A 25,857-nucleotide genomic window follows, 5' to 3' on the forward strand; every position below is an offset into this window, starting at 1 on the left:
TTTTTAATTCAAGGTATTTTATGAATTAAAATTGAGGAAACTACCTCCCCCATAAATTTGATTGTAGTCACAACTAAATAAGACTACAGGTTAAACAAAGATACAGGCAAGTTAATGAGCTGTAGATACATATAGAAATGCATTGAGAATATTACATTTTAGTACAAGCTGCTACAGAGAAGTACAAATACGGTCAATGTAGAGATCACATAACGGTTATATTTATTTTCCATTATCATTTACTTTACAGGACCAATTTAATGAAATAATAACAAATAAATGCTCCTCAGTAAAAACCCTACACTGTACGTCTCCAAAATTGGTGAAATTAAATTTTTCAGATTCACGTTGAAAGCTGACAGGCCTGTTTTTCTCTAATGTTTTACCTTGTATAAATTCTCATCACTTCAGGACATAATATTGCCGTCACACACAGTATAACGCTTACAATGCAGACTGATTCTAAGCCAAGGTAGCGTCACATCTATTCAGCACTCATGAATAGACCACTTATTGCATAACACTTACATTATTCACACCTCCTTATAAATCAGAAAGTTGGAGTGCTGTGTTCCAACTTTTGAAGGTCAATTTACAGACCTCACTTTACAGCCAAGTTCTGTTAGCGTCATTAAAACAACCCAATATGCTGTTGAATTAACTGTTCTGGCAGACTCACAGAAGGGCAAACACTTAAAACCTGGCTTTTCGCAGGTCATATATCATGTTGTAGTGGTCTGTTATAATGATCTAATGATCTTAGACACCTACTAGTCTAGAAAGCAAGCCTGTAATGCGGTGAAGAGAAACAGCCGCTTGACTGTTGATGGATAGGGTGTGGAGTGTTTGTATCTTCACATCTAAATAAATTATATTTCTTTAAAAAAAATACTGTGTAAACCAGAACAAACCTTATGTAAGATAAGGTGTTACTTTGAAGGACAAAAGTAAGTACACAGGTTAACTTACCTTGGCATAAAGACAGAAAAGACACAGCCAATGATAACAACCATATAATTGTTGTTCTTAGATTTATACTTTTGTTTGGTTTAGCCCAGCCAATTATTACACAAATTTTGGACAGAGCTAGCTGTTTAGCCATTTTCAGACTTTGAGCTACACTAAGCTAACTGCTTGTTAGCTGTAGCTAGCTAGGTATCGTTGTTCTCATCTAACTTTGGGAAATAAAGTAAAGAGCTAATTTCACAAAATGAACAGCTAGTTTTGTTGTTGATGTTTTAGTTTGGCATTTTGTCATAATCGTAACTGGAGAATTTATTTTTGGGATTTTGTGAGGTTTTTCTCTTTAAGAAAGTCGTTCCACTACGTTCTTACTAGCTAGCTAGCAATCTGTCTGTGAGGGTTCTCAGTCATCTCAGCTAGCTAGCAATGTTTAATGTAATCCTGGAAAGAAGGTAATAAAGCATATTTCTCACAACGACCAGCTAGTCGTTTTCTGACTTTCTTTGAAACTACGCTCTTACTAGCTAGCTAGCAATATTGAATGTAAACCTGGGAAAGAAAGTAATAAGGAAAACTTCTCAAATTGACCAGCTTGTTACTAGCTAGCTAGGTATTAATGTTTCATCTAACTTTGGGCAAGAAAGTAATTCAATTTGTCAAAATGTTGAGCTGTTTTTTTTTGTTTTAGCCGACATTTTGTCGGAATGTAACTGGAGTATTTGTTTAAATGCATTTTGTCGTCCCTACTTTTGATTTTGTCAAGCTATTGTCTTTCTATCTTTGTTGTTCCAGTACACTGTTAGGAGTTCAGACGACTGACAAACTGTCCAGGCCTGGACAGGAAGCCACCTCCTCTTCCTGTTTAGTCTAGATTCTGATTGGTCCCTGAGCTCTGAAGCATTTCCACAACAAAGCAGTCAACACCACATTTATCAATTTATAACAAGAGCTAAAAGTGGTTAAAAATCAAGCAGGAGAAGTGACCGAAATACAGTCAAAACAAAAGACAGATTGCTGCAGACATCTTCCTCCCTCTATCCCTCAACTCCTACATTACCATTTTTGGACATTATTTTGCTTTCAAAATAAGTGCCCACCATAATTAGCTATGCGCTAATGTGTGTCTATGCATGAATAGAAAGCACAGCAAAGCATTGTGATAACAACTATCAAAGTAGTTTAAAATGAACATCTCACTTTGGGAATACAGCGGCCACGAAAGAAAGCATGCCGATTACATTTTTGGATGTATTTTAGGATGTTACATAACTGGTGGGTCTCTCTTTTTGGCGTTAAGTCTCCTCCTGCAAATAGCTGCAATAATAAAGAAAGTCTTCATCAGAATGAAACCACAACTTAAAGAATAAGTCTTCCGATTTAAGGAATTCCCCCAGACAGCCCCTTCCTCCTGTCTCAGACCTAACCAGCTAGCTCAGAGAAAAAAGGGAAATTAGCTCATCAGCAGCCTGACGCAACCCTCCTGTAAAGATAACTAGGAGAAAAAAGCAGACACCGTGTCATTCCCTCAGCTCCGCGCAGGCCCATTAACATGCCATATTAGGACATCTGCAGCTGGTGTGTAGAAGCAGTCATGCTGGCAGAGGTTGCTTTCTTTGTTTTCAGTTTTTTTTCACTGCCTCTGAAAACTTCCCTCAGACAGTCAGAGTCATGTGATTCCTGCAAAGGTCAGGTCACTTGGACACTTAGTCACCATGGGGTGAGGAGTGGGACGCGTAGTGGAAGATTAAACAATGACAGGTACTTTCTCGGTAGGGATAAATAAACAACCAGCTTTTACTGTAATGAGACGGTATCTAAATCATCAGGTTAGCTCACTTTTGGCAAGCTACTGGCAAACGTGTTATCTGTGGCTTTAATCTGGTATAAATGACCCTCTTTCATTCATAACTCAAACTCAAACGTGTCATTTACACACCTCATATTTCTTTTCTGCTGATAACACCTCCACTGACCCAACAACTTCCCTTTTTGAGCAGAGGCAGCACACTGCAAAACACATTACCAACCTGTTAGCCTTAAGGGCAGGTCACAGCTGAGGTTAAGTTTACACACAACACAGATTCACGTGTCAAACTATTGCTACTGCAAACAGGCACTACTTCTGAATTGTTTGAAAGTGTAATAGTACACCTAAAGCCAGAGGGCTTATTTGCACTTTGTTAAGCTGTCCTGCATATTTGCACACACAGCAGCACTTCCCTTTTCAATGCAAACTTTCTAAATTTGTCCCACTTTGCTTGTTTTTCCTGATATGAGATGTGAGTTGCTGAAAGAAAGTACACACGGAGCCAGGAATTCCTCCGGCAGTACCTACACTAAAAGAGTCAAAAGAAGTCGAAAACATGCTAGCTACTTTGAGGCTACAGCTGTGCTTTGAGCCAAGCATGTTAGCATGCTAATATGCTAACTGTAACCGTCAACATGTGATATTTAACATGTTTAATGTTTACCGTGTTCATCATCTTAGTTTAGCTAACTAGCATGCTAACATTGCCAATTAGCACTAACTTTGAATCAAAATGAGATGGGATTGATAATTAAGAAGGAAAGGTTGCTCTGTATTATTAAGTGCAAGTATGGGCCTGCATATTGGTCTTGGAAGTTGGAAGTGTATAATTAAAGTAACTCTAACATGACATGAACAAGCTATTTGGTTATAAACCCCATTTAATGGTTTAGTCCTGTCCTAGATTAAGTAAATCCTGTGGGAAACAAGAATGTTTGTACAAAATTGAATGCCAATAGGTTCATTAGTTCAGACATTTAGGGAAAAACAAAAATAACTGTATAGTGGTATAGTCCATCAGGGGAGCATAAAAGCCATTAGGGTTCATACTCTTGGGGTTATCAATGCATCTGCAAAATTTCATGTCAATCCATCGAATAGTTGTTGAGATAGCTCAGTCAGAATGAAGTGGTGGACCAACGAACAGATTGATAAATACTCCCTTTTAGCATTGCTGCTAGCATGGCTAAAAGATTATTACAAAAAGTCACGAAAATAGCTAAATTAAATTGAACTGATTAGAAATGTTGAATGATGACACTTCATTATCCAAGAAGTACTCTTTAAGTACCAATCAAGGAACTATTACATAGGAATTATAGGTTTTAATTGCATACTGTCCTTGGGCTGCTTACTTAGCCAACAACCTCTTATGTTCACAGTACACAAACAGTGAACAAACAAAGCCTGTACATCTGGTCCACAAATTCCTGTATTTCCACTGAACCAGCAGCTTGTGAAGTGTGTGTAGCGTATCTTAAATCCAAACACAGAGAAGCTCGGCAACATCCTGAGGAAACCGCCTCTCCCATAAAGCTTTACTGTAATGAGGCATCAAAGCTTGGACTGCAGCCAAAAATGTAACGTGTATGTGCGGATTAATCGTTTTTTAAGTGGAAATGTGTGTAACCTCTCAGATTGTGAGTACACGATTTATAATAAGAACTTTAGAGCTCCTTTTTTGTCAAACGCAGCAGCTTCCCACTTCTTCTCTTTCTCCTTAACAGAGTAATTTCCTTTGATTTGATTCCTCTGAATTAAGGCGAATAACAGGAAAACTTGACTATGAGGCCAACTGATACAATAATACAATGAACCCCCACCGTTGACTTCTCTTTTGAGTAACTGAGCCATTTCCTTCTATGAAACCAGAGGCCTGTTGTACTTGTTCAGGATGGTGTAACCTGGGAGTGGATTTACATAAATAATTCCGGGAACTCTCACTGGAAGTGCGACTTTTGTCGCTTTGGAGAATCTGGTATTTATCATTCCCATTGACTCCCATTCTTTTTGTCTCGGGAATCCATACATGCTGTTTTGTTTGTCAGAGTTATGTCATATTTCTGACACTGCTGGTCGATAGATATCTTAGAGACTTAGAGACTTAGACTTAGAATAAAGTTGGGTCTAAGTCTAAGTCTAAGTCTCTAAGATATCTAGTCCCTGGACCATTAATAGAAACACAAACAGAAAACAAGTTATTTTCTTCCCGCTGTACTTTTCCATAAAAAGCAAGGTCATGCTCACAACCAAAACACACAACAGCTGAAGACTGACAAAGTTATGTAAAGCACATTTGCCGCGATTACAAGCCCTGATTTGCATAACACACATGTACGGGACGCTTGTCAACTATTCCTATCATGTTATCTTTTGAAGTAAATAATAGAAGAGTACAGAGCAACCCATAGCACCCACCATCAGCAGTTGCTATTCCTGTTTTTATATCTCCACGCCTCATCAAACTTCCGTGTACAGTTAAGACATAAAGGGTGTGCGTGGAGTGAAAAACAACGAAAACCTGTGTGACGAGAAATGATGAAATGCTGGCTCAAAAGTAAGGCAAGTTGTTGAAGGACGAGTTTACCCACGTTGAACATGAAGGATGAGCGTTGTGTTTGTTATGCTGCATTGTTGACGGAGACAACAAAGTTAAAGGTATTCAGTTTCAAGAAGGTCCAGGTCAAGATTAGCATCAATAACAACAACAAGAGTTATCTAACCATAAAAATACACATGGTAAGCCACATGTATTTTATTTTTTGCTTCCTTTGTGGAGTGTAAACATTTACACTTCGAATTATTTATTCATTTGAATTTGCTTCATTGGGAAATATTCTACTTTTAATTCGTTCAGTACGTATTCTAAGACTAAGGGCATATTGCTAAGCTAGCAGCTACATGAGGCCTCACAGTTGCACTTAAATAAATGCTAATATTGCCATGCTAGCATACTCACAATGACAATGCTAACATGCGATTTTTTAGCAGGTGTAATATTAATGGTAAATAAAATGGTATAATGTTCAATATTTTAGTTTGGTACGTTAGCATGCTAACTTTTGCTAGGCTATTTGGCATTAAAAATACAAAGTAAAGCTGATGGAAATCATTGTTTCCAAATCAAACCACAGTCTTTTATTAGCTTCATGGGGAAATATTGTAGGTCTAGTATTACTTTGTTGAATACGTTTTCAAACAAGACTAAGTGTCTATTGCTAAGCTAGCAGTTCTGTGAGACTGCAAATTTGTACTTAGAGATAAATGCTAACATGCTCACACTGAAAGCGCTAACATCCTAATTTCAAGCAAGTGTGAGTTAATGGTAGATAAAATGGTATAATGTTCACTATCTTATCTTGGCGTGTTAGCATGCTAATATTTGCAAGGCTATTTGGCAATAAATACAAAGTGAAGCTGATGGAAAATATTATTTCCAAACCAAACCACAGTTTTATTAGCTTCTTGGGAAATATTCTGGGTCTCCTATTAAAAGACTAAGGGTCTACTGCTAAGCTAGCAGCTCTGTGAGGCTGCACAACTGCACTCAGAGATAAATGCTAATGTCACCATGCTAGAATGCTCAGAATGATGGTGCTAACATGCAAATTTTAAGCAGGTATTTTGTTCATGGAATATGAATGTTAGCATGCTAACTCCTGCTAGGCCACTTAGCACTAAATACAAAGTAAAGTTGATAAGAATTGTTCTTTCCAAACAGAATCAAAGGAACATTATCGCCTGTACACAAGTGGTGGTGCTAATAGAAAAGAGCAAACCTGTTTTTTTCCCAATCTATTCAGTAAATGTTGAGAAATTTTAGTCTTTACCAATCGGGCCATCAGCCATTAGACCGACACAGCTAATCACACAAGAGGCAAACAGGTGAATGAGAGTTCCGGTAATAATCACATGCAGGTAAAAGTTCACGACGTTCCTTTTATAGCACCGTATGTGATGGTGCCAGGGACAGATTGTAACGTGCTTTTTGCTTCAAACGGACAATCAGAACTGGAATGCTGAACTACTGCAGATGAGAATGTTTGATTTACAGCAGTTTACAAAAAAGGAAGTGGGCATAAAGCATTGCTTCAACAAATGGGTGGCAACTCATATGGTGTCACTTCACTTCCTAAATCTTCAGTTTTTGCCTTGATTCCCACAATACCAGAGTTTCATCGAACTGAGGTCATAACCTTTTTAATCTAATGGATTCTATGCAGCAAAGTGTATCGTTTCCTGGGGAACAAAGCCCATTTAGGACTCTCTGGTTTGCTAGAGTTGTAATAATCTTCTGAATGAAAAGCTAATCTCATCAACAAAAGATTCATTTTTCCTTTCACAGCGACCGGCTCTTGTCTTGTGTACTCTGTGATTTCGTCCTTCCAAATCCCCAAATTTCCTCCCAGCTCAACTGTGAAATGTTTTGACTTTGACCATTAAAGGAGCTGTTTTGTCATGAGTGTTACAATGTGCTTTTTTGAATAGGCTGTTTTACCTTCAGGCAGGGTCTTTGCCTCCCCATAATGCTTTGTAATGGCCTCCTGAGAGAGTTGTGGTTTCAGTCCCAAGTAGCAGTCAAGACATTGAATTAATTGTTGCCTATTAGTTTCAACAACTGGGTGTGTCTTTAATAGCGGCACACCCACATATGGTAATGTGTTTCTGCTAATTGTGGCGTCTAAAAATAGACTTAGCTCTCTGAAACTTACAGACTGACATTCCATCTTTGACAATTTATATAACTGGAAATAAATCTGCTCCAGAATATTAAGACAAACCGTCTACAGCCATGCTAGCTGTGTCATCTGTCAGGCTGTACATTAGCAGTGCTTTAAGCTAATGCTTAGCCCACAACAGCAGGCTAACATGCTCACTCTGGAATTTGCTAACATGTCAATGTTCAGCAAATATGATGTTGATGATAAATAGGCTATAGTGGTTGACTATCTTGGATTGGCATGCGTATGCCAATGTTTTCAGCAGGTATAATATTTATAAGTTTGATATGTTAGCATGCTAACATTTGAAGCATTGCTAGCATTTGCTGCATTCACAAGACTTGAACGGGAATAACTGACATTATGATGCCACAGTGACATTGAACTTTGACCTTTTGGCAAAAAAATAATGTAGTTTCTTCTTGTATGACACTTTTAAGTGAAGTTGTGTCAAAATGAAAGTGAGTTGAGAGAATGGACATTTAATATAGAAAACCCCAAAACATACTGCAAATTACAATCCATCCAAAACGTTTTTCACTCTGAACTTTAAAAGTTAACTTCATGGTGGCAATAGAGGAAAAGTGAGTCACTAGAGTCGGTGGGTTAAGTGTTCTGGGAACCATAAACGTTTGTACGAAATTTCACATCAATCCATCCAAAAGATGTCAACCAACATTAATCCAAAGTACAGGCTGATTAAATCAGCATTTCTCTATTGTTGTGCTGTCTGAACAGTGCTTTGACCCCTACAATCTTTACCAATCAAGTATGCAAATTAAAACACCATTCACATTTGCATAAACTGAATAGGCCTCCGAACGAGAGTGTCCATTAGACTATACCTCAAAAGCAATATGCCACAACATGCCCTAGAACCGCAGCTGCACTCCCGCCCTCGCCACAGTTTGGATGCTGACTCTGTACCCGCTGCGCGTTGTGAGATACGTAGAAAGGGTGTGTGCCCGTCTGAGATGGTCCATTATGTCACCGTTGCCCCAAGAATAGTTCCAGTGTGTCCTGAGAGGCACCGAGGCGAGTGTGACGTTCAGAACTTAACTGTTGTTGGGCCAAACCCAGGAGAAAACAGGGGCCCTACTGTTTCCCCACGTCAGGCACACCCAGCCACACACACACACACACAGATGCACAGGCGCATACACACATGGAATCGTTTAAGCTTTTCCCTCTGCCACTGTTCAAAATCCCCCCAGAATAAACAGGAGAAGCAGATCTGAACCAGCGAGGCCACTGATCCCCATTAGAGACAGGCTGTGACGCAATGTGTCGGTAATGAAAGGTAGCTGGTTTCAGATGTTTTTTTCAGCCTTGTGTTGTACATGTTCTTGCTGTACTCTGGTAGAGCATATTGTTAATGTTATAAGCTGTCAATCATCCTTTTTATAGCATCAAACAACTAATTAAAACTAAACTTGTAAGAAAAAATAATAAAGCAATCACAATCCATACAGAAAACATAATCTGACTTTACAACATTTTCTTTTATAGTCGAAACATACATTCCTTTAAAGCTCCTGTGAGGAACGTTGGTTTGTGTAAATTTTGGCGCCCCCTGTGGACAAAGCCGTACCTCTTATCTCTTTGATGATTTTGTCCTCTACATGCTTAAGTGGTCATTTTTTAACAAATCTCATCCTGCTTTCTTTAGCAGGTATCACGCACTTTACATTTTCTGCCCTGGAGAATGTAAACAAAGGCAGCATGCAGTTAATTGCTTCGTGTGACACCTACCCCCGCCAGCAGTTTCAGGTATTTAGAATAACTATACAGAAATATTCAATATTGTTCCTGATGGTCTGGTTTGCTTTTGTAGCTCATATAGAGACATCAGAATTAATTTCAGCCCGTTTCATAACTAGTGAAAACGCCAATGCCGGGAACAACAACTAAACTTTGATTAATTGTTATCCACCCTGCTTCTTTTGTAAATCATCACTACTTCCCCCCCCGCAGACCCCCCTCTCCTCCCACACCGACCTGCCTCCTCACTTCACAGACGCAAATGCTCGTCCGCGTGTGACGAGCTCGCGCCTACGCTGTTTAAAACGGTCTTCCCACGAGCCCTCTGATTCACTCAACTCACACAGAGAGCGGGGAAAGCAGAGCGTGATTCAGTCAGTACATAAACTGTCTCAGGCTGTTAGCGTCTCACTGTCGTTCGTCTGCGCACGAGGAACACTGAGCTCACGTTAACACCGGACATTTAGAGCGCGTGCACTAGTCTCTTTCATGTCTTTTACATCAACTAACAGTCATAGAGGTTTGTGTGAACGGACAGGATAGCAGACTTCCACCTGCCCAGTACATTGAAGACATCACGGAACTCCGCGGTTTACCTGAGACGCACGAGGACATCGTTTGCATGAAACTGTGGCCAGGTAAGACAAATTTTAGAAAAAGTACATTTGAGTAACATGCGTGAAATAAGTCACAGCTTACAAACCATGTAAGTCTACTGAGAAATGTATCTGTTTTTGACTGTGTGGCAGTTGTATTGCCCCAAAGTTTGGAGTCAATACGTGACGCTTCGGGGCACACCAAACCCCACTCAAAATTCAACCAATTTAAGGTTATTTGGCGTATTTTGGCGTCTGTACGTCGCAAATCATTTGTTTGTTGTTTGAGTAACTACAACACTTATCTGACCAATTCGGCATGGAATAAAGGATAATGTTATTTGAAGTAAAAGTTATTTTAATGGTTTGCCTTTACTCTTACTGCCTTTAACTTCTTTTTCAATTAGGTGAACCAAACGTGCTTAGCTTCATCTAAATAAGTTCTACCTTGGTGGATGAACCCTAAAATGATAGATGCTTAATACATTTTAGTTAACATTATTCTCTGCTTTATTTATTTATTTATTTATTTATTTATTTGCAATCTTCATAATAAAGTTTGGGACAACAATCTGTTCATATGATGTTGAATTGTTTAGCATTAAAAGTTTGTTGTTCATATAAGCAGAAATGTTCTCACTTCCATAGGAAACAAAAGGAGGAAATATTTGGATGCGACGCCTCTTTGCATATGTCAGAAATCAGATGGATAGTTGTTTATTCAGATCACACGACATATTTGGATTGTACTTGTTTGATTATTTGGCTTAGCCATGAGCCCAGTGACAGGGAGAACCAGTTTTATGCAGTTGCCTTGATTTAATGTAAACTTTTCTGTGCACTAGTTTCCAAGTGAAAGCTGCGCGTCTGTCAGTACTTGTGCACTTTAGTAACCTGCACGTGTTTCTGTACATGTGCATGTCCTGGTTTCAGCTCAGGCTCTGGGTCAGTTTGCATCCCCTGGATTCTGTGATGTGACACACTCGCAGAAGCATGCTATTGTTTGTGGGGAGAAATATTTAGCGGGGAATGCAAAGCTGCTTCCTGAAAAAGGGGGCCGACTAACAATGGCTTACCAGCTCAGAACAGTCGGTGGTTCTCTCTGCAGCTCACTTCTGAGGATGGAGCGAGGATGTTGAAAGAATGGCCAAGAAAAGAGAAAGGGGGGAAAAAATAATGTTTAACACAATGGAGAACAGGCGTTTTCTGTGGGTTTGTAGGATGGGACACAATGGGGGGCCAGATGTGGTTGCATAAGACTTGTGCTGGCAAGGTCACAGAAGCCTTTTAAGTCATCAGTAGCTGAAAGTAAGGTGTTTATATTTGCTTTTGTTACAGTAACCTTTGTAGGCCTATTAAAGGTTCACCGCAATGAGGACAAAGCCAAAGTCAAACCTGTCTGTAAATATTTAATGGCTTGTGTCTGTGGTGAGCGAATATTCCTCACTGAATGCGTCACATTTGTAACTGATCCTGTTAGGTGGCCTTTTGTTTTTCCATGCTGCAGCACAAGTTGTGCTGACTGCGTGTTCCTTTCTGAGGGAGTTGAAATCATTAGATTGCACAAAAATTGCAACAATTTAAAGAGTTGCTTCATACAAAGGAAAGTCCACAGTGTCAAAAGAATCCATTTCACCTTATTTAACTCTGAACAAAGCTTAGGAAACTGTCTCACTCAATTATTCACGCGTCTTTAAAATTGATTTCCTAACGTCAATGTCTTTATCTCCCTCATTCCAGATAAAAGCAGTAGATGCAACTACGCTCCATTTATAGAAGAAAGGTGGAAGAGCGGCAGAGGCTGTGAAGAGGACACGCTGACCACCGGCAGATACACCGCTGCAAACATTTCCACCAAAAAAAGCCTGAAGCGCAACATGTCTCTCAGCACATTTCACCTCATGCAGACACTAAAGAACTCTCCTGCTGCGTTGCGTCGCCGCTTTCGCCGCGACCGCACAGAGTCTTTATCACATGGGGACCCTCTTTTTAAGGTGCACTACCTGGGAACAGAGAAGATCTTCTCTTTGGATCGAGAGCAGGCCCAGGACGCTATTAGCCACCTGCTCGACGGTATCGCTAACGGGAAGAAGCTGAGCAAAGATCATGCTCTAGTGGTGCGACCAAGATACGTCGAGGTCAAGGAGCTAAGTACAGGGCGGCAGCTAACAAAGACGTACCTGCAGGACATAGCGTACTGTGCGGCGGACGCCAACCGGCCCAACGTCTTCCTCTACATCTGTAAACATCAGGGGCAGCAGCTGCAGTGTCGGGTGTTCTGGTGCAGCCGCGCAGAGCGGGCGCGGGACATGACGGCGTGCCTGGCGCATTCGTTCCAGCGGGCGCTGAGCGACTGGCAGCAGGACGGCTCGGCCACGCTGCAGCCAGGAGAGGGGAAGGGGAAACTGGTGGAGGAGTCGTCCAACTCTCCTGTCAACAAGAGCTCCACGCTGCCCGCCAGTCTGGGAAAAGGTGAGACCAAAGTACTGTTATTGAAGGGCAGAGAGACTCTTAGCAAACTGCTACTCTTAGCATCTTTTTTTGTGTCCATTTGAACCAACAAGCTAGTTCAATACATATATTTTTATAGAACATACATAAAAATGTGATTATAAAAGTAGCACGACAACCTCAAGTTATGTAAAAACCATTAGCGTTTGAGGCGGCAGAGTGGAGGTTAAGCTAGGCTAGTCTAAGCTAGGCTATATACCTTTTTAGCAGCGCATTTAAAACAACATTATATTTATTTATATGTTATACTAAATTGCAAAGATATCCAAACATTCTTCTAACAAGTTAGACAAAATGCTAAATTAGCTTTAGCTTAGCCTTTCAACTTAGATAACGGAAACTTGCAGGAGTGCAGTAGCAGCAGTAAGCTAGTTCTTCAAAATTTTAGACTTTTTCTCTTTAGAAATTACACATTTCAATGGCTAGATAATTATTTAAACATTTCTGACTCTTGTACCTTAGAATTAGATAGACATTAGTGCATTTTTTAAGTTAAAAGATATGCTAAATTAGCTTTAGCTTAGCCTTTCAACTTAGATAGCAGAGTGCAGTAGCAGCAGTAAGCTAGTTCTTCAAGTTTGATACCTTTCGTCTTCATAAAATACACATTTCCTTGGCTAAATATTTTTTTAAAGATATGTAGAAATGTCTGACTCTTGAGCTGAATTAACTTAGAATTAGATATCAGAAAGTTAGAAGTTAGGCTTAGCTAAATTAGCTTTAGCCTGTTAATCCAAGTAGCTTGAATTTGCAGGAGTGCAGTCACAGCAGTGTGGGTTTTATCTAGTTCCTGCTAATTTTACATGCGGTTTACTTACCATAAATAACAGATGTCAAAATGTCTGACTCAAGTCTTGGCTAAATTTGAGCAACTTGTCATTCTTCACAAGTTGTTTGGAGAGATGAGATGAAGCAAACACATTTAGTTAAAGTAAACGTAAAAACAAGTGCTTCAGTAGTAAATGAACAGCCTTACAAGGACACTTTGGAGACAACTTCATGTTCATGATTAACCTTTAAACACCAGTGTTCACTTTTCATTAGCAGCTGCCGTGTTGACATCACTGACTCTGCGTCTTCTCTCTCCTCAGTTCGCTGGAGGAAGAGGGGCTCCGTGTCTCGCAGCCCCCTCAGGGCCATCAGCAGGAGAGGATCAGCCTCCGACAGCTGGAACTGAACCCTGACTGTAACCCTTCAGACGTGGGGGGACTGTATTAACCTGACTGCAACCTTCAAGGACGACAGCACTGACAGGAGGGAGGGAGCGATTACAAGACAAAGGGGATGAAAGCAGGAAAAGGGGAAAGTCCTTATTTGGACGTGCGAGGATGATGCTGTAATCAGTGAGCGTGTGGACTTGAAGGTTTTTTGACGCAGCAAAGCTCTCTTGACTCTTGCGAGGGGGCGTCCATTGTGGCACAGAATGCTCCTGACGGCTGCTTTTGTTCACCTGTCAGCAGCTCTGTGAGGACTTCTGGTGGGCTGCGAGCCATCTAAGGAGCGGATTTGTTCATTTCCTGAGCTCTTTTTATGGTCGGCTTGTTTGTTTTTTAAATCTCAGCCACCGAAGAGTTTGATCCGCTGGCAAGCGATGATCAAAGTGACAATGATCCGCAGAGGACGACCAAAAACTGGAAATGGACATTGACGAAAGTCTTGATTTTTTTTTTAAAGACTGATTTTTATTTAACTGACATTTGTGACAGGTCATTTTACTTTATTGTTAACCCTGTGGCACTAGTAGGCATGTATGTTTTTATTTTTGATGTATGTTATGAGAGTTTTGGCCAGGATTCGTAGACGTCAAGCAGGTGTGTCTTAGAAAGGAAAACTGAACATGCACCTGAATGCAGTAAATTCAGAGCACTTTCTTGATTCCCCAGCTGTAAAATATGACACCTGAACACATCACAGTTTAAAAACAAGACCCAAATTTGATCATGTCTTATATTGAACGTAGCTTCTAGCTTCATAAAGTGTATAAATTATAGACCCTCAATGAAATCCTCCTCCGCACCAAGGCAGCATCCAAAACGACACAGATCCTAACTGTCCGCTGCGATGAATTATTTGCATTTATGTGGAAAAAAACACACCCGGCCATGACTCGCCGGGTTTGTTTGTGTCCGAACACTGGGAACGCTGTGTTCCTCATGTGGAGCCTCTGTGTGGAATGCGCGGCCGTGCACCTGCATTCCAATCGGGGAGGGGAAATTTGAGACGTTGAATCTTCCTTAAAAAATGCCCTAAATTCTTCTCCACGTCCGTCCATGACTTTGAATACAGAGCGGCCGAGTCAAGTGATGTTTTTAACTCCGAGCCCGACACTTGGCCACATAATCAAAGCCATTAAAGGTGCCTTAAAGGGATGGTTTGAGGCTTTTATATGTGCAGGATTGCATAACACGCTCCTGAACACGGTTGTTAGATCTTAAGGTTTACAAATGAGGGACTTGAGGATTAGTCGTTCACCCTGAGGCAACACTAAGCTATTTTTTTATATCTTTTACCAGAAAGATGTTCTGCCTGATGTGCCACTTGGTTTTAACAGTTAATTTTAACATTTTATACTCATAATGTATTTTTTTTTATTACAAACGGCACAGCCTCGATCTCAAAAAAAGGGGTTAAAGTGCCGGCTTAAAGCGTATTTTATAAATGTGCTGTTTTATGTAATTGTACATATTTAATTAAATATGTATTTTATGAAGTATTAAAACTTTTTATACAACATTTCCGTGTCCAAACATGTTCAGATGTTTAACCGGCTGTAACTTCTGCAGCTTTGACCCTGACGAACTTTTTTAAAATGTTATATTTGGCATGAAGGAAAACAGAATTCCTGTCGTTCAGCGTGTGTGTGTGCGCGTGTGTGTGTGTGTGCGCGCGTGTGTGTGTGTGTGCGCACGCGTGTGTGTGTGTGTGTGTGTGTGTGTGTGTGTGTGTGTGAGAACGGGATTGAAAGATTTGGGGGTAGCAGGGCAAGAGACATTCAGAGAGGTCCTGGGATGCTTAATCTCAGTCATGTGACTTATTTCCCAGGGTTGTTCCTCCACATTTTGAAACGCTCTCGTACATGTGACTACCTTCCGACTGCAGTATGATGCAGATGCAGCTCCCACCGGACGGTGCAGGCTTGAGAAAAATAGCTTTGTACCGCGTGTTCGAAGGTTGTGACGAGGCACCGGTTAATAAACACACATTAGATCTCTTTGTTAATGTGGTATTTAACAGTAAAACGCACAATCCAAGACACAAGACATTAAAATAAAATAAGAATAGCCTAAATACAGTCCTTCACATGAGACTTTGCACATTTAAACTGATTTCCGGTAGTTTTTTTCTGTCGGTAAAAGTGCCAACATGATGTCTCATCTTCATTCAATGATCGTCACTCCTCTCCAGACGAGTCCTGCGCCGTTTCGCTGCTGCCGGCCAATCCGGCGCTCTCTCTGTGTCGCTGCAACTCCAGCAGGGACTGCACATGAAGACGCCTCAGAGACTTCACCTCCTCAGTCACTGAAAGGAGAACAAAATCTTTAACAACAGTCACTTAAAGCTTAAAATTCAAGTGTGTAAGAGGAGAAAGGCTGTCAAAAATGAGCTCTTTGAAATGTAGCTAAACAGCACCACCTAGTGGCTTTAAAAATAACATTTGTTGGGACAAAATCTTGGAAAAAATAACCCAACCTTTGTCATAGTGCATCTCGTCCCGGTTCCCGTACACCACATACATCTCCAGGAAGTTAAGGAGAGCGCCTGTTACCAGGAAACGGTCAGGGAGGGGAAGGCTTTTAATGTAACGCATGTCCAGGGCGAAGGGGTTAGAGGGAGAGGGGACGGTGCACAAACACACCAGCTCGCTGACCACGTCCCATACACGAACACCTAAGAAAAACAACAGGAAAAAAGGCACTAAATTATATTAAATGTTTGTATAAGTCTAGCAGTGAGAGGTTCAGTTCATAACTAAAGCACCTGGAGCTTTTTCCACAAGCCTAACCCACTTCAAACAGAAGTTAAACTCCAGCATCTGCGTCTCGTTTAGCTCATGGAAAGTGGTGTAATTACTGAATCAGCGCAGTGAAACAATAACTTTCTCCTGTTTGGATTCCGCACATTGTTTCCGTACCTCGTGTCTGCCAGTCTGTGATGGACTTGAGCTTCATGGGCGTGTCTTTGACCATCGAATCGGTGCCACCGATGTTGACCAGGCGCTCGTGGTTGGAGCGTATCCAGGCGTAGGGGCGGCCGTACTTGACGTAGCCGGCCAGGAGGAACAGAGTGCAGTTCACCTCCTGTTGTGGAAAAAGTGGAGGCAGGGGAGGTTAGAGGTTTTCTGTAAATGTCTTACTTTCTGACTGTTTTTTGCCGAAAGCTCTTACAGGCACTGCTATCTCTCTTTCACTAGGGGAGGCTGGGAGGAGATGGTCCTCGCTGCTGGGCTCCCTGAGGACACAGAAACATGTACAATGATGCGTTTAAGTGTCTAAATTCTGTAGAAAACCTGTAACTGAGCTTAATTAGCAACATTAGCTTAACAATATGCTATAAATGTAAAGAATGGACATTTAAAAACACTACAGTGATATAAGAAAATAAAGGTTTACATTTCTGATTGTAATAGATCACACATAAAACAAATGACATACAAGTTGCAGCATTCACCTGCCAGTCTGCGGTTGCGTCTGTGTTTTTGTGTGCGTGTGCGGCTGGGGGTCTCGTGGGCCCGCAGGCTCCCCAGGAAGGGGCGAGCTGCTCCGGCTGTCCACGCTCGGGGAGCTGCTGCTGGGGGAGGCGTTGCTGCTGTTACAGCTGCTGGTGGAGGAGAAGGAGGAGGCTCTGGACACGGCAAAGCCTGGGGAACGCCAACCCTGTGGAAAGGGTAGATATCAGGTGAAAATACTAAATTTGACATTGTCTCTTTCTACCACAATTTGTCCAAATGTGTTGCATTTTTTCAAATACTAGTGTGCTAAATCTGTGTATTTTTTGATGCACTGTGTATATTTCTTAAGAAACTAACCAGATCCTCATTGACAACAGTCAGCAGCAACTCTTCTTTCCCTCTCAGCCAAGGCTGGAAGTATTTAAATCCCTGCAACAGAGAGAAAATCATTTATTACGAGATATAGTTTGACCATGTTAGCTGTGTGTTTATCTCTGCTGCCTGCAGGTGCATTCACTGACCTGTAAAGATCCAAGCAGAGCCAGGTCACTGAGGAAGTGCTGCAGCTTCCTCCTCTGCTCCCTCTCTCTTTTCTGTTTAAAGAGGAAAAATATTAATGCAAAATGCAAATTAGCACTAAAGCTTAATGTACCTCATCATGTCCCTTCTGCACCCTCCCAGTATCCTAACAACACGTGCAACGCCCCCTCCCAGCATCCAGCATCCCTCTTGACAACAAAGGCTTAATTCGTTTACATTTAAGGATGTAAATCAGGGTCAATGCAAAGATAAAGGGTAGCTTTGAATGTAACAAAATGCATGCACAATCGCCGTCTTTCGATTTTGATTCTATTTAGAAACCCTGCAGCTGATGGGAAAAAAAAAAACACATAATGAAGGAAACAACTCACACTGCACATCTTGTCCCAAACTGCACACCACGTCGTCTCCTTCCCATGCGACAAAGGCGTTTTATTATCTACAGCATAGTAACACTACATTATCCTTTTTGATATGACTCCTCTATCTCATAAATTAGTGTAAGTTGTTGCCGTTAAACACAAACAGACCGATGGTTCTCTTCTTCCTCGGGTGTTGCCTTTCGGTGCTCACTGTTGCTGCATGAAGCTGGTTTAGTGGTGGGAACGTGGAGTCCCCTAGCGGCCGTTTAAAGCTGCAATATGATATCAAAACTGATACACTTTATTAAGCTCATAACGCAACAATATCACAGACTTCATAACTTAGATGTGAAAATATTGTCACGAGAATGTTAAATGTAGTAAGTTTTAGCTTTATTTATTTTATAGTTGTCTTTATTTTGGCCCAAGACTCGTCAAAGTCCAAGTAAAGCATTTGGGAAGAGTGGTATCAATTAGCTAAGCTAGGCCAGGAGACGATTAGCTTAGCCTAGCATAAACATAAGCGTTAGCATAAACTTTCGGGACACAACTTCCTGTAAAACTACAAGATGTGTTCTAAATGTGTATTAATAGATTAAAAACTACATATAACAGGTTACTACTGTTCAAAGCTAAGGTTGTCCATTTTCAATTATTAGCTTAGCGGTGTTTGGGGGGGTATTATGATGTATAATGTTAGTAAATGTAAGCCAATGGCAGTATTGCCAATATGGAGTATTTCTGCATACCTCACTGTGAACAGATTCCATATGTAGCACAATTTCTATAGTAATTTTATAATAGTTAATCCCAGTTCCCTAAAACTGTAGATAATAAATTCTTCAGAAAATCCTTCACTTGTATCAAGCACTGATGTTTTTTAGATGCTTAGAGCACATCAAACAAAATTCCATATACCCACAAAACATGGACAAATGCCTGGATAGATACCTCTGGAGGATACTTCCTGTAAAAAAAAAACTGACAGGTCTTAAAAACTGAATACAATTTTCCCCACAGCCCTTAAACCTATGAAGATCTTTTTTTTTTTACCATAGCCTATAAGGTATTCTTATTCATTATTCAAACCTGTAACAGAGCCGTCTTAACGTTATCATAAATTTTAATAGACATCTTACAGTGAAACTTATGTAACATTATGTAACACAAGTAAATGAAGCAAAACTCAAATAAAAGGGGTTCTGTGGTTTTAACATCCGTGTGCACTTCAATGCACACAAAATGTGTCCCCTGGCTCTCTGTAATGTTTATCGACCAATGTTGGTGCTGAAATAGTGTGCAAAGAGGACCTATTTAACCTATAGGCATATATTTGTTCATTTGGTTTTATTGGCAATGTGGTTCCCCCAGGCGTGAGTCCTGTTTGGGCATCTCATGGCTTCATCTTTCATCCTAAGAGCACATTTTGAAAGTGGTAATAATTTTTCTTATGTAGCGTTAGGAATGAAAGTGAATAAACATATTTTTACACATTCAAATCTGATGTTATATTTTATTTGGCTCTAAAATTGGTCAAGCTAAAATTATGGTGTTAGTAGAAGCTTTAGCCCTTCCATGTACTAAAAAAGAAATAACGTGTCTTGTTCAGCTGTTTGGAGACTGTTTAAAATGCTTTTATTTATTAATGTTTCAACTGTGACTTTTTGGGTTTCAGTCAGCCAGTGCAAGCTTGTGTGCCGTAATGACCCACCTTCACTGGCTACAAGTCAGACATTTACACTGAAGCAAACGTTTTCAAGGCATCCGTGGTAGAAGAAACTTATGAGCAGCTTTCATCAATGTGTTTTGATTTCTAATCCATAGTTGAATAAAAATCTCCAACATCAGACAAACTTCATCATGGTGTTGATTGGCCTGTGTTAGTGAAATTTGATTAAACATGACAAAAATAATCACTATTCCTTTCCTTCAGTCAACAGAGTCTCAAAGTGGGAATTCTCACACCTCATCAAAATCAAATTTTTTTTACAAAATGTGCAAAAAGAGCATCAATTAACAGTGTAGCAAAGGTTGAAATCTTTAAAAGCTTTGTCATATTACGTCTAAAGATTGGTTATCTTCACAGAAGACAAAAGGAGAGTTCGGCCTAAACGTTCCCGAAGGCAAAGTGAACAAAGAAGGTCCTGATCTCTTTGGGTGAGATGGTGACAGTGAAAGCTTCATCTCCACAACTCCAACACCTTCTGTTGTCTGAGGTGAAGAAAACACAAACAATAAGGTATGTTAACGTAGTATTTCATACATAAAAACTTAAGTCTTTTTAGAATGTAATTTAATGTGATTGCCAGAAGAAAAAAAAAGTCTTTCTTACTAGTTTCTAGGTTATCTGTAGTGTTCCACTTCCACCTCTGCAGACTGTTTATATCCCAGGTTCCTGTAAGAGAACGCTCCTCCAGCACTTTTACTTCCCCTATGCCCCGCAGAGCTTCCTGTTTGCACAGGAAATGACCAGTGAAAAAGAAAGAAAGATTATGTAAATCCAATTTCAAAATGATGAAATCATTCCTGTAACAATATGGGAATTACTTTTTCATTTGAAATGAATATTTTGAAATAAAGCTGTATTCTTTTAAAAACACCTTCATGTTTATGGTGACTGGCTTTGAAAGCTCGGGGTCCTCTCCCTCCTCGAAGAGATGCATGATCCTCAACAGGACCCGATCGTAGTCTGGCTCGGAGTGCAAATCCTTACCTAGGTTTATATGATTAATAAAATTACACTTTTCAGAAGAAAAATCAAAAATCTATCAATTACGTGAAAAATCGACGAACGATTAGTGGACGAAGCTGACCTGAGTGAATATGGCCGAGGTGGACCTCGTGGTTAGAGCTGTAGTTCCATCCAGGGATGCTGAGGCTGAGCAGGTGGATGTTGGGTGGCAGGACCACTGAGCGCACAGAAGATTTTCCCTTGGGTTCTTTCTCCCACCAGGGTCTCTCTATTGGTACAAGAGATAACACTGTTCCTAGATCCTCCAATATCGGCTTATCACAGATATCTTTATTGGAGTATAAAATGTGAAATAACTGCACAAACCACAAAGAAAAAGTGTACTTAAATTACAGATCAAAAATCCTAGATTTCGGTAAGTTCTTACACTTTAATATCGGTATTAGTATCGGTGTCAAAAATCCTATATCGGTCCAAAATCTCCCAAAACAAATACAGCTTTTGGTGTCATGCAGCCACAAATCACAAAGAAAATGTTTACTTTAATTACAGATCAAAAATCCCAGATATCGACCAGGTTTCCCCCCTATAATATCGCTATCAGTATCGGTGTCAAAAATCCTATATCCTTTTGGTGTCATGCAGCCTTGTTTAAAAACACATCATATGCACTCACGGGGTTGGTCTATGGGCATGATGACAGGTCTGTGCTGCAGCTCTATCGCCTCCCTCTGGTAGAGCTTGGAGGTGGCACTGATGGAGCCCAGCATCATCCACAGGGTGGGCCTCACCACGGAGCTGTCGTTCAGGGTCAGGTTGTAGCCGAGGTTCCAGGGTAGGTTGTTCCAGAGGCGGCGATGGAGCATGACCTGGAGGGAAAACACAGGATGTAAACACAAACCTGTGGTGATTTAGGAGGGTTTTATCTGTGCAGCTTTTTGTTTTTACCTCTAGCTGTCCGTTAGCTTGGCTGGACACGCCGTGAGCTCTGTCGCTAACCAGCACCAGCCTGCTCAGGTTATCCTCAATGTAGGCAGCCCGCACCATGGGGAAGTAGTTCTGAAAAATGAATATTAACATTCAGGACATTTAAAAAAACTGTTCTGTTTTTATTAAAATTCTTTTATAGAACAGTTTATTTAAGCTCTTACTCTTGCTAAAGTGTTATTAATGAACTTCCTGTATGTCCTCTTCATCATCTGGTAGCCGTTGTCGTCAGTGTACAGGGTCCTGTTGTTCATCAGGGAAGAGCTGGTTCTGAGGACGACCTCTGTGTTGAGACAGAGGGGGCCTAGCGAATACATCTGCTCCAGCCTGTGACACCGGGGCCTGCTCTCAAAGCATTCTGGGACACGGGTGGTGATGGAGTAGGCGTAGTCTTTGTCACCTTCCTCCCTAGAAGATGGGATTGTGAGTTTAAATGTCAGAAAAATATCTAATAAACCTAAAGCTGATGCTAGTCTAATAGCACCCACCTGTAGAAGTTCTGCCTGATCTCAGTGACGATCTTCCCCGGAATGATCTCCATCTCCACGGCCTTGTACGCCCGCGCGGCTGAACCGTTTGCGCTGAAGATGTAGTTATCAGAGATGGGTCCTGCTTTCACATCTCCATTCGCGTGGTACTCCCAGAAATCCTGGGTCATCCTCACTCTTCTTTTTTCTTGACTGCCAAAGATGACAGAAGTCAAAGTTCAGAGAGGTTAGCATTAGAATAGGAGGACACAAAAGGGTAAAAAGTTGGGCGTGTTGCTGTTCGAGTCTTTAAATCTTACAGGTAAGTGATGCTGTGCAGCAGGTTTGTGTCCTGGTCAAACATTAGCTTGTAGCATCCGTTCAGAACAGGCAGGAGCCTCCTCCCTGTTTTCAGAGAGCCCCCGATGTTACGTCTTTCAAACCGAACCGCTTTAGCTTCAGACGTCCAGCCGCACTTGGACCTCGCAGAGCATTTCTTCTCCGAGAACTTAATCAGGTATTTCCTGTGCTGAAGGCCTCCAAGTTCCACCATGATGAAGAGGTCGTAGGTCACGTTGGACTCTGCTGACCTTTGGATCTGTTACAGAGGCAAATAACATTAAAGTATGTAGTATAGGCTTTATTTTTACTTTATTTAGTATTTAAAAAAACTCAAACATGTCAATTTCTGTAACAAATAGTAACACTGCAAATGAAAAGATAGGCTAATGTTAGCCTATGTTAGAAACTGCTGTGTCATTATGGAGTAAGTTTGCTCACTATGATTATTACCCAGTAAATACCACATATAACCCCAGTTCAGAAAAAGTGACTTGGTTTTCTTGTAACTTCGTCTTTTTCGATTAAAAAAATGTACCTGCGCAGGCACAGCGTGTCCAGCTTCATCAAAGACGGCTGCTGCGGGGAAGGTTGCGTTGATGTTGATGATAGTGGTGATGTTCCATGCTAACGGGTTGTAAACGATGACGTGTTGCTCCAAAGTCTGATGAGCACCTGGAATAAAGAGATAATGTATCTCAATTTAGCCCAAATGTTTACTTAAACCCCTTGTTAGCTAAGCTTTAATTCAGCGTTAGCAGCTAGCTTAAAGCTCATTTTTAGCTCATGCAAATATAAAATGGAGAAAACATTTGCTTTTCTGTTTGAGGAAATATAAGTCCTTCCTGAGTTTGAGAATAAAAGATAATGGAGCAAAAGTCAGGAGGTGATAAGCCTAGCTTAGCATAAAGACTAGAATCTAAGGAAAACAGCTAGCCTGGTTCAAAAAGCTAACAATTAGCATGTTTTGTGTTGTTTGTTTACTCCAAGCCCAAACAAAAATACAATAGTCCCAATTTGTAACATTATACAGGTATTAGCATGCTAATATAAGCTGCAGTCATACAAACCTTTTCTGTGGTAGCGGCTGCCGAGGATGCTTGGTAAGTCAAGGTTGTGGGGCAGCAGGAAGAGTGCAGCCAGAAGCTCCTCCACTCCCATCATGGCCTGCGTGAGATGCTGCAGGTACATGTCTGCTACTTTAGGGGACTCGGTGCCAGTGATGCCATCATGATGCTGGACCTGAAATCACACACGGTAGCTAACATTTTGTGCTAAATTCTTAATGCTAACTTCCCAGTTAAAACCCTTCTCAGGTATTTCTATCATGCACATTCATTATTTTCTTTATTACCTCTGAAACAGCCCAGCGAAGCGCCCTCAGTTTGCCCAGCGCCCAGTCTTTAGCCACAGGTCCATCAGGGTAGCTGATTCTGTAGCAGGTGAAGAGAGTGTCCGCTGCATGTAGCTGGGAACTAGCCTGTCTTGCCACTCCTTTAAGGACATTTCTAGACGCGTAAAACCCCGTCCACGCCTGGTGCGGTTCTAGGAAATCAAGCCACAGAAGTTTAAACTTATTTTCTTCCTTTTGCCTGAATCAAGTTGCGCTTTTACAGGATTCTCACCAGTGGAATATGGCAGGAAATCTTCACTCCCGCGGAGCTCCCAGACGAGATTTGATTGGTAGATTGCTTTGAAGTATTCGCTAACAGTCGCGTACTTGACTGTCACCCCAAACTCTTTGCTGTTCTGGTTGATGTACTTCATTAGAGGATCCATGTTGTTGAACTGGACGGATGAGTTGTAGAACTGTTTGTCACAGCCCTGAAACACAAGGAACACTTTATTTACATTTCAATCTTCGACAAAAGATACGTTAAATAAAAGGAGTTTCTTTTTACTCACCCAGGGCCAGAGCACATTGTTCGTCCTAAACCAGGCTGCCCTCTGCTTAATGTTCTCCACCATCGTCTTGGCGTAGGCGTGCACAGTATCTTTAGTGACGGGCAGGCTCATGTTGGGGTAAACTCCATTTTTAGGAGGATCAGGGAACAAGGCGACTCCATTCCAGTAGAAACCAGAGCTGAGACAAAAGAAGATGCTTTATTTTGTCTGAAGGAAACAATAAAAATCATAACTGAAAAATAGGAGCCTGCCCGGGCAAATAAAGTGTCTACACACGGACTACCTGTTGGAGAAAGGCAGGTATGATGGGGTGCAGTAGCTGAACTGGTCCATAGTGTGAGTGAAGATCTGCTGCTTCTCTTTTAGAGAGCGAGAACCTCTCCAGACAAACTGTAGTTTCTGTACAAAGGAAATAGATAGACAACTTGACTATTTATCATGCTCCAAAATATGTGTTCCTTTGGGTTGTCAGCTTATACCTTGTTTTTCTGCATGGTGTCTTTAAGGTCGTAGTCAATCCTGGAGATGAGGTGGGCGTTGAACCCAGCCAGGGCAAACAGGACCGGCGTGGTGGCGGAGGCTCCAAACGGATCCACGTGCCAGGAAAACTGAGGACGTACCCCGAACGTCTCGTACAGGAAACCGTGTCCCTCTGAAACAGCACAGAGGAACGTGAAACAGGAACACAAAGCTCTTTTTAATACATGTCCATTCTCTTACAGTGACATTTACAAGAGCAGGAAGTGTGCCGAACTACCTGTCATCTGTAAAATCTCATCGTCCAGATCGGTGACAGCCTCGTCGTGCATCACTTGGCCGCCGATGATGAACTCTAGCCGACCCTCTTTTACAAGCTGTCGTACCTAGAAGCCAATATAACCATAACAAGTAAATTATTCACTGTATTTAAAGGGCCACGCAGACATTTTTACATATGAAGATTAGGTTAAGTATGATGGAAATAAAAAATAAAACTGTGAAATTTTGGCATCCATTGCATTGATTTTTACCACTTTTTAACATGAAGGTATCAAATTTGCATTACTTTATGTGGTTAGGGATTTCTTTTTTACATATCACGTGACCTTACTTGTTTCTTATGGGAGTCTGTAGCCACAGTATCCCACCACAGTCGAAAGAACTCCTGCTCCACAGCGATGAACCTGCGGTCTTCAGCCTTTGAGAGCTCCTCAGTCACAGTGGTGTACACATTTGCTGCATATGCGTGCATACTCTCCTATTAAAAATATATAAACACGTTGTAATATGAAAAAATTAAAACATTAGTTCACTTTATTTGGGTTTGATGGAAAAGAAATTTCTTAAGGCAGGTCATTTTTGTCAAATTCAACAACTGCCAAAGAATATGGAGAAAAAAACCCACCTGAATAGTGTAAACCCAGCCGACATCCATGTGACTATGCGGGATTACAAATGTTTGAATTGGCTCGCTTTCACCTGTCGCTCCATTTGAGTAACAGCAGCAAAGAAAAGACACCAAAAAGCCTAAAAATGTCATTTTTCCTCTAAAAAAAAG

At 41.0% G+C, this 25,857-nt stretch overlaps 3 protein-coding genes across 3 annotated transcripts; 1 reads left to right on the top strand and 2 right to left on the bottom strand.

Annotated features, from left to right (window-relative positions):
• Positions 1-9,602: 9,602 nt before the first annotated feature.
• Positions 9,603-15,092, top strand: LOC138600361 (low density lipoprotein receptor adapter protein 1-A). Its single transcript, XM_069671735.1, has 3 exons — positions 9,603-9,890; positions 11,589-12,320; positions 13,451-15,092. The coding sequence occupies exons 1-3, from the start codon at positions 9,875-9,877 to the stop codon at positions 13,534-13,536; spliced, it is 834 nt and encodes a 277-aa protein (XP_069527836.1). The 5' UTR covers positions 9,603-9,874; the 3' UTR covers positions 13,537-15,092.
• Positions 15,093-15,583: 491 nt separating this feature from the next.
• LOC138601085 (uncharacterized) lies at positions 15,584-18,141 on the bottom strand. Its single transcript, XM_069672666.1, has 8 exons — positions 17,940-18,141; positions 17,550-17,621; positions 17,386-17,457; positions 17,028-17,233; positions 16,745-16,808; positions 16,492-16,657; positions 16,050-16,247; positions 15,584-15,878 (listed from the first exon to the last, which is right to left on the bottom strand). Exons 1-8 carry the CDS (start codon positions 17,946-17,948, stop codon positions 15,751-15,753), a joined length of 915 nt encoding a protein of 304 aa, XP_069528767.1. The 5' UTR covers positions 17,949-18,141; the 3' UTR covers positions 15,584-15,750.
• A 1,311-nt stretch (positions 18,142-19,452) lies between these two features.
• On the bottom strand, positions 19,453-25,839 carry man2b2 (mannosidase, alpha, class 2B, member 2). Its single transcript, XM_069672416.1, has 19 exons — positions 25,705-25,839; positions 25,411-25,557; positions 25,078-25,183; positions 24,800-24,972; positions 24,604-24,719; positions 24,321-24,498; positions 24,041-24,239; positions 23,770-23,960; positions 23,486-23,657; positions 22,954-23,090; positions 22,397-22,674; positions 22,098-22,289; positions 21,774-22,017; positions 21,571-21,681; positions 21,299-21,491; positions 20,744-20,890; positions 20,531-20,643; positions 20,263-20,380; positions 19,453-20,141 (listed from the first exon to the last, which is right to left on the bottom strand). The coding sequence occupies exons 1-19, from the start codon at positions 25,837-25,839 to the stop codon at positions 20,038-20,040; spliced, it is 3,054 nt and encodes a 1,017-aa protein (XP_069528517.1). The 3' UTR covers positions 19,453-20,037.
• Positions 25,840-25,857: the final 18 nt, after the last annotated feature.

The sequence above is a fragment of the Semicossyphus pulcher genome, unplaced genomic scaffold, assembly GCF_022749685.1.
Source record: "Semicossyphus pulcher isolate SPU_LCO1_2020_fin unplaced genomic scaffold, fSemPul1.0.p SCAF_21, whole genome shotgun sequence".
Taxonomy (NCBI): domain Eukaryota; kingdom Metazoa; phylum Chordata; class Actinopteri; order Labriformes; family Labridae; genus Semicossyphus; species Semicossyphus pulcher.

What these genes read in the sequence shown, in the direction of transcription:
- LOC138600361 (XM_069671735.1), top strand. An exon ending in GCCCGCCAGTCTGGGAAAAG is followed by an intron (nt 12,321 to 13,450) that starts GTGAGACCAAAG and finishes CTCTCTCCTCAG; the next exon opens with TTCGCTGGAGGAAGAGGGGC.
- man2b2 (XM_069672416.1), bottom strand. Translation starts at nt 25,839, where the DNA reads ATGACATTTTTAGGCTTTTTGGTGTCTTTTCTTTGCTGCTGTTACTCA. An exon ending in TACCTGCCTTTCTCCAACAG is followed by an intron (nt 24,499 to 24,603) that starts GTAGTCCGTGTG and finishes CTTTTGTCTCAG; the next exon opens with CTCTGGTTTCTACTGGAATG. An exon ending in GACACGCTGTGCCTGCGCAG is followed by an intron (nt 22,675 to 22,953) that starts GTACATTTTTTT and finishes CCTCTGTAACAG; the next exon opens with ATCCAAAGGTCAGCAGAGTC.
- LOC138601085 (XM_069672666.1), bottom strand. An exon ending in CTCTGCTTGGATCTTTACAG is followed by an intron (nt 17,458 to 17,549) that starts GTCAGTGAATGC and finishes TCTCTGTTGCAG; the next exon opens with GGATTTAAATACTTCCAGCC. An exon ending in ACGCAACCGCAGACTGGCAG is followed by an intron (nt 16,809 to 17,027) that starts GTGAATGCTGCA and finishes CTGTGTCCTCAG; the next exon opens with GGAGCCCAGCAGCGAGGACC.